This window comes from Penaeus vannamei, chromosome 30, assembly GCF_042767895.1.
Source record: "Penaeus vannamei isolate JL-2024 chromosome 30, ASM4276789v1, whole genome shotgun sequence".
NCBI classification, from domain to species: Eukaryota; Metazoa; Arthropoda; class Malacostraca; order Decapoda; family Penaeidae; genus Penaeus; species Penaeus vannamei.
Window position 1 is genome coordinate 17829888 of NC_091578.1, and position 11611 is coordinate 17841498.

Below are 11611 nucleotides of genomic sequence, written 5' to 3' on the forward strand. Positions count from 1 at the left end.
TTTCTTTCTCCTCCTCCTCCTTCCTCCTCCTCCCTTCCCCCTAGGATTTACTTTTTGTTCATTAGGTTTTTCTTCATGATTATCTTAACAGCGAAGTTGCGGTCGCGCTGATCATGTTTGAGGTGCTTTCTTTGTTCCTCTTCTTGTGGAGGTGGCACTGGTGGGGAACGGATACACACAGGCAGTTTAACGATATACGGATATGTGTAACATGTGTACTGACAAAACAGGCATGAGTAAATGTTTCAAGCACACGCACGTATACGCCCTTCCACACACATGTATATTTATGTACGGCTACTGTTTATACCCGTTTACTTGTATCCTGGGTGGATAAGTAGACATGTAGGTGTATTTTTACATTCCAGACGCACAGCCATCACTGCCAACACCACAAAGAACAACGCCTTATTTTACCCAGACCACAAGATGTATAGTGTTACACTTAATTAAAGGATTTTTGAAATGTCCACTCTAATAAAGGAAGAAATAAAGGTTTGGTTTACTTTCCATTCTCTTTTTGTCTCCCCCACACTCAGACCTTGTTTTATGAACCCCCTTCTTGCTAAGAACCCCGGTAACCTTTCCCTTCCCTGCCTGCGCACCTTTCAGTCCCGTAAAGACTTACAGTGCGTGACTGCAACCAACAATTTGGCGCAGGTATTTCACAGTATATTTCAGAATAATTACACTGATGCCGGACTTTTGCGTGACAGACAAGGAGCGATTTTGTCACAATATCCTCCACTGGCGTCGGAGGCGGCGGCGGCTCGGCTCGACCTCTCGGGGCGTGAGGCTGCGTGGCTCCTATCCGCCGCTGCGCCTTATTTGTCGAATGTACTGTTCTGTCCATTTATCCAAGTAGAGTTGTGTATGATACGTGTGGCAAAGGCAAGAGGATATTTGATTTCTCTCGTTTTCATTGTTTTCCTGTTTTTAACGTTTTCTTCTTTTCTGCTCCTCAGTTTTCCTCTTTTTTCGTTTCCTCACTTCTCTTCTTTTCTTTCTCGCTCCCATTATCTCTCCTCCCCGCTTCTGTTATCGTTACATCCCTTCTCTCCTATCTCTTTCCCTCTCACTCCTCTCCCCCTCCCTCTGTCATTGCTTTCTGCTTCCTTTTCCCTCTCTCTCTATTTCCCTCCGCCCCCATCTCTCCAACCCTCCTTTCCTCTCTTCCCACCTATCCGCTCTACCTTTCTTCCTTTCTCTCTTCCCTTCTTCATCCCTCCCTTGCTCACTTACTCTTTTCCCGCCGGTTCCTTTCAGCCAAAACCGAAAAAAGTAAAAGAGGAACAGCGGCAAGCAACGTAATTATGAAGTGTTTGTCACGTTCAGCGTTTGTTAATGTGACGAGCGCCGACCCTGGAGGTGTGGGAAGAGGCCGGGGCGACCGGTGGAGCGGGGAGTGGGGGAGTCGGGTTGTGTGTGTGTGTATGATAGAGTTTCACGGCAGACAGTAACTCGAGTGACCTGACGTTCATTACTTGAATAATCGATGGGGAGAGAGGGAGGGGGAGACGAGACGATGGGGCGGGGGGGGGGGGGGAGAGACTTTGAAGTAACTGCTCTACCACATGACATCTTTAGCATGTACGGTGGATGTAGGCGGGGCATGGAGGGAGGTCTCTTTACTTGCGCCTGGATCTTGAATTCACTCCTACTCCTGTCTCTCCACCCCCTTCCCTCCCTTCCACTGCCCATTTCCACTCCTACTGTCTCTCACTCCCCTTCCCTCCCTTCCACTGCCCACTCCATAAGCATTTGCTTTGTCCTCCGCTTCCTTCGTCACTTCTCCCTTATTATCCCTGTTCCTTCCCTCCTGACCTGTTTCTCTCCCTCCTCCTACTCACTTTCCCAATTCTCTGCCTCCCTTCCTCCCTCTCTCATCCCCCCTCGCAAAGCTCGAAAAGATCCGATAAGCGTCCTGCCGGCGGAGCGGACGGCCGAGTCCCAGGCTAAGATTGACACGTCAGGCATGTGACCTTTAACCTCCCTCTGTCATTATTCATCCTTGTGTCTCGCGTCCTGTTTGTATCCTCTCCTTTCCAATTTAAGGTCTAATTATTATCAAAGACATGTATTACTGCTCCTTATGTGTCTTGACCGAATCAAATACTTGTTCTTACCAACCTCCTCCGCTGACCTTTAACCTCAATCTTGTACTAACCCTACACAACCCTCCACTCCCTCTCTCCATCTGCCTTTCAACACTTCTGTTCCTCTTCCAACACTCCTTCCCTTCTTCCAACACTTCTGTCCCTCTTCCAACACTCCTTCCCCTCTTCCAACACTCCTTCCCCTCTTCCAACACTTATGTCCCTCTTCCAACACTCCTTCCCCTCTTCCAACACTTCTGTCCCTCTTCCAACACTCCTTCCCCTCTTCCAACACTTCTGTCCCTCTTCCAACACTCCTTCCCCTCTTCCAACACTCCTTCCCCTCTTCCAACACTTCTGTCCCTCTTCCAACACTCCTTCCCCTCTTCCAACACTCCTTCCCCTCTTCGCACACTCCTTCCCCTCTTCCAACACTCAACACTTCTTACCCTTTTCCAACACTTCTTCCCCACTTCCAACACTTCTTCCCCACTTCCAACACTTCTTCCCCACTTCCAGCACTTCTTCCCCTCTTCCAACACTTTTCCCCCTCTTCCAACACTTTTCCCCCTCTTCCAACACTTCTCCCTCTTTTGCAGCACTTCCCCTCTTCCAGCACTTTTCCCTCTCTTCCAGCACTTCTTCCCTTCTTCCAACACTTCTTCCCTTCTTCCAGCACTTTCCCCCCTCTTCCAGCACTTTTCCCCCCTCTTCCAACACTTCTTCCCTCTTCCAACACTTCTTCTCCTCTTCCAACACTTCTTCCCCTCTTCCAACACTTCTTCCCCTCTTCCAATACTTCTTCCCCTCTTCCCAACACTTCTTCCCCTCTTCCAACACTTCTTCCCCTCTTCCAACACTTCTTCCCCTCTTCCAACACTTCTTCCCCTCTTCCCCTCTTCCAACACTTCTTCCCCCTCTTCCAACACTTCTTCCCCCTCTTCCAACACTTCTTCCCCTCTTCCAACACTTCTTTCCCTCTTCCAACACTTCTTCCCCTCTGCCAACACTTCTTCCCCTCTTCCAACACTTCTTCCCCTCTTCCAACACTTCTTCCCCTCTTCCAACACTTCTTCCCCTCTGCCAACACTTCTTCCCCTCTGCCAACACTTCTTCCCCTCTGCCAACACTTCTTCCCCTCTTCCAGCACTTCTTCCCCTCTTCCAACACTTCTTCCCCTCTTCCAACACTTCTTCCCCTCTTCCAACACTTCTTCCCCTCTTCCAACACTTCTTCCCCTCTTCCAACACTTCTTCCCCTCTTCCAACACTTTCCCCTCTTCCAACACTTCTTCCCCTCTTCCAACACTTCTTCCCCTCTTCCAACACTTCTTCCCTCTTCCAACACTTCTTCCCCTCTTCCAACACTTCTTCCCCTCTTCCAACACTTCTTCCCCTCTTCCAACACTTCTTCCCCCTCTTCCAACACTTCTTCCCCTCTTCCAACACTTCCCCTCTTCCAACAATTCTTCCCCTCTTTTCCAACAATTCTTCCCCTCTTTTCCAACAATTCTTCCCCACTTCCAGCACTTCTTCCCCACTTCCAACACTTCTTCCCCACTTCCAACACTTCTTCCCACTTCCAGCACTTCCCCTCTTCCAACACTTTTCCCCCTCTTCCAACACTTCTCCCTCTTTTCCAGCACTTCCCCTCTTCCAGCACTTTTCCCTCTCTTCCAGCACTTTTCCCTCTCTTCCAACACTTCCCCCCTCTTCCAGCACTTTTCCCTCTCTTCCAACACTTCTTCCCCTCTTCCAACACTTCTTCTCCTCTTCCAACACTTCTCCCCTCTTCCAACACTTCTTCCCCTCTTCCAACACTTCTTCCCCTCTTCCAACACTTCTTCCCCTCTTCCAACACTTCTTCCCCTCTACCAACACTTCTTCCCCTCTTCCAACACTTCATCCCCACTTCAACACTTCTTCCCCTCTTCCAACACTTCTTCCCCTCTTCCACACAACTTCCCCTCTACCAACACTTCATCCCCTCATCTAACACTTCTTCCCCTCTTCCAACACTTCTTTCCCTCTTCCAGCACTTCTTCCCCTCTTCCAACACTTCCCCTCTTCTCCAACAATTCTTCCCCTCTTTTCCAACAATTCTTCCCCTCTTTTCCAACAATTCTTCCCCTCTTTTCCAACAATTCTTCCCCTCTTTCCAACACTCTTCCCCTCTGCCAACACTTCTTCCCCTCTTCCAACACTTCTTCCCCTCTTCCAACACTTCTTCCCCTCTTCCAACACTTCTTTCCCTCTTCCATCACTTCTTCCCTCTTCCAACACTTCCCCTCTTCTCCAACAATTCTTCCCCTCTTCTCCAACAATTCTTCCTTCCCCTCTTTTCCAACACTTCTTCCCCTCTTTTCCAACGTTCTTCCCCTCTTTTCCAACAATTCTTCCCCTCTTTTCCAACAATTCTTCCCCTCTTTTCCAACACTTCATCCCCTCTGCCAACACTTCTTCCCCTCTGCCAACACTTCTTCCCCTCTTCCAACACTTCTTCCCCTCTTCCAACACTTCCACCCCTTCTTCCCCTCTTCCAACACTTCTTCCCCTCTTCCACCACTTCTTCCCCTCTTCCAACACTTCTTCCCCTCTTCCAACACTTCTTCCCCTCTTCCAACACTTCTTCCCCTCTTCTAACACTTCTTCCCCTCTTCCAACACTTCTTTCCCTCTTCCAGCACTTCTTCCCCTCTTCCAACACTTCCCCTCTTCTCCAACAATCTTCCCCTCTATTCCAACAATTCTTCCCCTCTTTTCCAACAATTCTTCCCCTCTTTCCAACACATCTCCCCCTCTTTTCCAACACTTCTCCCCCTCTTTTCCAACACTTCTCCCCCTCTTTTCCAACACTTCTCCCCCTCTTTTCCAACACTTCTCCCCCTCTTTTCCAACACTTCTCCCCCTCTTTTCCAACACTTCTCCCCCTCTTTTCCAACACTTCTCCCCCTCTTTTCCAACACTTCTCCCCCTCTTTTCCAACACTTCTCCCCCTCTTTTCCAACACTTCTCCCCCTCTTTTCCAACACTTCTCCCCCTCTTTTCCAACACTTCTCCCCCTCTTTTCCAACACTTCTCCCCCTCTTTTCCAACACTTCTCCCCTCTTTTCCAACACTTCTTCCCCTCTTTTCCAACACTTCTTCCCCCTCTTTTCCAACACTTCTTCCCCTCTTTTCCAACACTTCTTCCCCTCTATTCCAACACTTCTTCCCCTCTTTCCAACACTTCTCCCCTCTTCCCCTCTTTTCCAACACTTCTCCCCTCTTCCCCTCTTTTCCAACACTTCTCCCCTCTTCCCCTCTTTTCCAACACTTCTCCCCTCTTCCCCTCTTTTCCAACACTTCTCCCCTCTTCCCCTCTTTTCCAACACTTCTCCCCTCTTCCCCTCTTTTCCAACACTTCTCCCCTCTTCCCCTCTTTTCCAACACTTCTCCCCTCTTCCCCTCTTTTCCAACACTTCTCCCCTCTTCCCCTCTTTTCCAACACTTCTCCCCTCTTCCCCTCTTTTCCAACACTTCTCCCCTCTTCCACTCTTTTACTTCTTCCCTCTTTCCTTCTTTCACATCTCCCCTCTTTCCCTCTTTTACTTCTCCCCTCTTCCCCTCTTTTCCAACACTTCTCCCCTCTTCCCCTCTTTTCCAACACTTCTCCCCTCTTCCCCTCTTTTCCAACACTTCTCCCCTCTTTCCCTCTTTTACTTCTCCCCTCTTCCCCTCTTTTCCAACACTTCTCCCCTCTTCCCCTCTTTTCCAACACTTCTCCCCTCTTTCCCTCTTTTACTTCTCCCCTCTTCCCCTCTTTTCCAACACTTCTCCCCTCTTCCCCTCTTTTCCAACACTTCTCCCCTCTTCCCCTCTTTTCCAACACTTCTCCCCTCTTCCCCTCTTTTCCAACACTTCTCCCCTCTTCCCCTCTTTTCCAACACTTCTCCCCTCTTCCCCTCTTTTCCAACACTTCTCCCCTCTTCCCCTCTTTTCCAACACTTCTCCCCTCTTCCCCTCTTTTCCAACACTTCTCCCCTCTTCCCCTCTTTTCCAACACTTCTCCCCTCTTCCCCTCTTTTCCAACACTTCTCCCCTCTTCCCCTCTTTTCCAACACTTCTCCCCTCTTCCCCTCTTTTCCAACACTTCTCCTCTCTTCCCCTCTTTTCCAACACTTCTCCCCTCTTCCCCTCTTTTCCAACACTTCTCCCCTCTTTTCCAACACTTCTCCCCTCTTTTCCAACACTTTTCCCCTCTTTCCCTCTTTTCCAACACTTTTCCCCTCTTTCCCTCTTTTCCAACACTTTTCCCCTCTTTCCCTCTTTTCCAACACTTTTCCCCTCTTTCCCTCTTTTCCAACACTTCTCCCCCTCTTCCAACACTTCTCCCCCTTCTGCCTCGTGGCCGTGTCCCTCCATCTGCCGCCCATCCCCGCCTCATCCGATACGGGTCACGGCTGTTGCTCGCATTGAGGCAGCCAAGTACTTCTGCAGGCCCGCTCCTCCCGTCGCCTCCACCCCTCGCCTCCACCCCTCGCCCTCGGTGCTCGGCGCCGCTGTCATCGCCTGTCCTTGCCGCTGTCCTTGCTTCCTCTGCCAAGTGCTGTCGCCATCGCTCTTGCCTGCGCCGTGCCCCTCGCTTTCGTCGCCATCGCTCTTGCCCCCGCCGTGCCCCTCGCTTTCGTCGCCATCGCTCTTGCCCCCGCCGTGCCCCTCGCTTTCGTCGCCATCGCTCTTGTCCGCGCCGTGCCCCTCGCTTTCGTCGCCATCGCTCTTGCCCCCGCCGTGCCCCTCGCTTTCGTCGCCATCGCTCTTGCCCCCGCCGTGCCCCTCGCTTTCGCTGCCATCGCTCTTGCCCCCGCCGTACCCCTCGCTTTCGTCGCCATCGCTCTTGCCCGCGCCGTGCCCCTCGCTTTCGTCGCCATCGCTCTTGCCCGCGCCGTGCCCCTCGCTTTCGTCGCCATCGCTCTTGCCCCCGCCGTGCCCCTCCCTTTCGTCGCTGCCCTCGTGGCCGCCCTCGTTGTCTTCTTTCTCCTCGCCCCCACCTCCCTCAACGAACTACTCCACATTTTCGTCCTCGTCTCTGCGGTCTCCCTCGCCAATCGTCTCCTCCTCGACCTCGCCCTAAGCCAAGCCCTCGCCGCCCGGTCTGGCCGAGTTGGAAAGGCCACCCGATCTTATCCGGTCGTGTGGGCTGGCGATTGAAAGATCGTGCGATGGGCATCTGGTAGGGATGAGAAAGTTCATGCAAAAGGCTTTAGCTTGACGTGTGTGTATATATACATATACATATCTATCTATCCATTCTCTCTCTCTCTCTCTCTCTCTCTCTCTCTCTCTCTCTCTCTCTCTCTCTCTCTCTCTCTCTCTCTCTCTCTCTCTCTCTCTCTCTCTCTCTCTCTCTCACTCTCTATGTATATATATATATATATATATATATATATATATATATATATATATATATATATATATATATATTTATATATATACATATATATGTGTGTGTGTGTGTCTATATATATATATATATATATATATATATATATATATATATATATTATATATATATACACATACATACATATATATATATATATATATATATATATATATATATATATATATAAATATATATATTATATATATATATATATACACATACATACATACATATATATATATATATATATATATATATATATATATATATATATATATATTTATATATATATATATACACATACATACATACATACATACATGTATACATATATGCATATATGCATGTATACATATATGCATATATGCATATATACATATATTCATATATACATATATGTGCATATATGTGCATATATATACATATATATACATATATATACATATATGTGCATATATATACATATAAATACATATATGTGCATATATACATATAAATACATATATGTGCATATATATACATATAAATACATATATGTGCATATATATACATATAAATACATATATGTGCATATATATACATATATATATATATATATATACACACACACATGTATGTATATACGTATGCGTATGCATTTTTATTACCCTATCTGGCTATTAAACTGCTAATTGATGTTACCTGTTTATTGATTAATTTGTATGTTAATTCAAATGGTTTTATTTGCAGGTAAATGTCAGACTCCGCCGCCGTCGCACCATTACACTGGTAAATGGGCTTTGGCAGAAGTCGGACGTGCCTCAATGACTTCCTCCGAAGGGGCAAGTCGCCTGTAGGACGTCAAGGAGTCGGCGATGGCCACCGTCGCGGTGGAAAGGCCCTGGAAAAGGCCAGGTGGGAGGATCGTGGCCTCGTGGCGGCCCGCGTTTGGGGAAGGCCTCATGGCCAGTAATAAAACTGCTTTTCATTGTGTGTGGATCGCACCTTCCGGACAGGGGCTTGTCATTACACACGGCCGTAAATCCTGGCCTTTATACTTAATTAACACCAGAGCCGAGATTTACATACGTTTATTTGCGCCACAAATCAGACTGCGATTACTAAGGACATATTTCTTGGCTGCGATAGCGAGGTGGTGCGGCGCCCCTCCCCCCTCCCCCCTCCCTTCACGTGCACATGCCGCCTCTGCACCTCCTCGGCGATGGCCCATCTATAAACAATTGCTAAAAACTTCACGGACAATTTTCACGCTGCTATATTACATATATCATTCATAAGGGTGGAAGGGGGAAGGCGACGGGTGTGGGGAAAGAGGACGATAACGAAAGGAGGATAAGGAAAAATACGAGAACAAATAACAGAGTACGAGAAGGTCTAGAACAGACGGAGAGAGCAAGAAGGGTGACGCGAAAGGGGGTGGGGGAAAGGGGCAAGGGAAATAAAGGCTAGAGAAGAGTAAAGATGAAACGCTCTTATAAGACAAAGGCGAATTACGCTTGAGGACGAGTCGAGAGAAGCGAGCAAAGCGGCGAGGGAGGAAAGGGACGGACAGCAGAGGCGTGAGAACAAGATAGGTGATTTAGCCTTTGAACGGCCAGGTGGGAGTGGCTTGATTACTGAACACGACATAAAGAGAGAAAGAAAGAAATGTGGAAAGGGGAAACGTATAAAGAGCATCATGGAAGAAATTCGAGAAAGAGGGATCTGAGGTCGAGTGGAGACGCAAGAGAAGGCGAGATTACATTAGGAGAGGGAGAGCGGACTACGAGGAGGCGATAGAGAGGAAAGGAGGAGGGGAACAGAGAGAAGAGGAGACTGACAGAGATAGCAGGGAGTAGAGTCTGTTAAAGAGATGAGGCTCACGGAGCGGATGAGTGGCAGCAAGAAGCAAGACGGACAGGCAGCAAGAGGGAACGAAGAGGAAGCGAAAGGAAGATAAATGTTATCATTTGGGGAGAATAAGACATAAATTCATCCCAATGACTAGTAATAATGTCATTTTGCGCAGGGTGTGACCAGGAGGCGAGGGGAGGCGGGGGTCAGGGGGTCAGAAAGGGTAATGGGGAGTTGTTACCACGCACGCAGACACATGCATGTCCACAAATATTTTTGGAGGAGCGTGCACAAACACCCACACTTTCATTTGGCTTCGTCCCCTGGTCTCGCCTGAATTACTAACTCATCATTCTATCATTTACGCTCACCGCTCACACACCAACTGACGGAGTGTTATAGCAAATCGGACCGCCGAGATGAGTCGCAGAGGAGTTGCTAGCCCCGAAGGATTCATTCAGGAACGAGATGCCGGATGGCACGAGTAAAAGCCTCGGCCTCGGCCGTCGCGGAATCGGAACTCGCCTCGCAAGCCGGAGGAAACGCAGTCCGAGGATTCGACATTATTTCAGGTTCTTACTGTTTCGTACCCAACCTTGTTGTGCGCATTCGGAGCGGCAGTTTCACCCACGTTTTTCGGAAGGGGCGGGGAATGTCAAAGGCAACGCAATGTATGATAAAATGGATTCATCGGTAAATGGCTTGCGATGAAGAGCACAGTTTGGCGTGGCATTTTAGTAACCTAACCAAGTAGACTTCCTTAGTCAGTAATTATCGGGCTTAACTTTGCGTCCAAGCCGCCTCCCGTATCATTTTGCAAAGAATATTGACATGGAGTGCGACTGGCTCGGACCTGTGGGGCTTATCTGCCTGGTAGCCCGACAACTTCGAGGTACTAAACAGCTAGAGGCTGAGAAGGAAATTGAGAACACATGATAAGAGTGTGAGTGTGTGGGTGTGGATGGATGGATATATATATATATATATATATATATATATATATATATATATATATATATATATATATGTATATATATGTATATAAATATATATATATGTATATATGTATATATATATGTATATTATATATATGTATATATATGTATATATATGTATATATATGTATATATATGTATATATGTATATATATGTATATATATGTATATATATATATATATATATGTATATTTGTATATTTACATCTATCTATCTATCTCTCTATCTATCTATCTATCTATCTATATATCTATATATCTATATATCTATATATCTATCTATATATATATATATAGGAAGAGAGAGGGAGAGGGAGGGAGGAGGAGGGAGAGGGAGGGTGAGGGAGAGGGAGGATATATATATATATATATATATATATATATATATATATATATATATATATATATATATAAATATTCATATATTTATTCATGTATATTTGTATATTTATATATTTGTATAATTGTATATTTATATATTTCTATCTATCTATTCATCTACCTATAGAAAGAGAGAGGGTGAGGGTGAGGGAGAGGGAGAGGGTGAGGGAGAGGGAGGGTGAGGGAGAGGGAGAGGGAGGGTGAGGGGGAGGGAGAGGGAGAGGGAGGGAGAGGTAGGATGAGGAAGAAAGAGAGAGAGAGGGAGAGACAGACACACACGCACGCACGCACACACACACGCACACGCACACGCGCGCGCACGCACACACACACACACACACACACACACACACACACACACACACACACACACACACAGAGAGAGAGAGAGAGAGAGAGAGAGAGAGAGAGAGAGAGAGAGAGAGAGAGAGAGAGAGAGAGAGAGAGAGAGAGAGAGAGAGGGGGGGGGAGGGAGGGAGGGAGAGAGGGGGGGCGATTAAGTAGAAATTGAGCGTGAATGAGAAGGGCAGAGTGGAATAGGAGAAAGAAGGGAATGAAGGAGGAGAAGAGCATGGGAGCGAGAGCAAGGGATTGCCAACGGGGAAGAGCAAGCCGCCGGGCAGCAGGGCGTTCGGGGCGAGAGAGATTTCGCTTCCGTTGGCGGTAAGGTCGCCGAATGACACAAACAAAATTTAGGGCTCAGGATAAGGCAGTAACTCCAGGCCGCACGGTTCGTCCAGACGGCCGTTACCTTGCGTCACAGGTCACGCGGGAAAAGACCTCTGAGTTCCGTCTTTTAAAGAGGGAAATGGAATGGAGAGGATAGAAGTGGGGAGAGTAGGGGGCAGAAATCTTAGAATTACATAACTAACTTTCTCTCAAA

The 11611-nt window shown here is 47.5% G+C and overlaps 1 protein-coding gene across 1 annotated transcript; it reads left to right on the forward strand.

Annotated features, from left to right (window-relative positions):
• Positions 1 to 465: 465 nt before the first annotated feature.
• LOC138867490 (cuticle protein 16.5-like) lies at positions 466 to 7284 on the forward strand. The gene is made up of 3 exons (XM_070143330.1): positions 466 to 495; positions 682 to 837; positions 6574 to 7284. Exons 1-3 carry the CDS (start codon positions 466 to 468, stop codon positions 7282 to 7284), a joined length of 897 nt encoding a protein of 298 aa, XP_069999431.1.
• The last annotated feature ends 4327 nt before the right edge of the window (positions 7285 to 11611 follow it).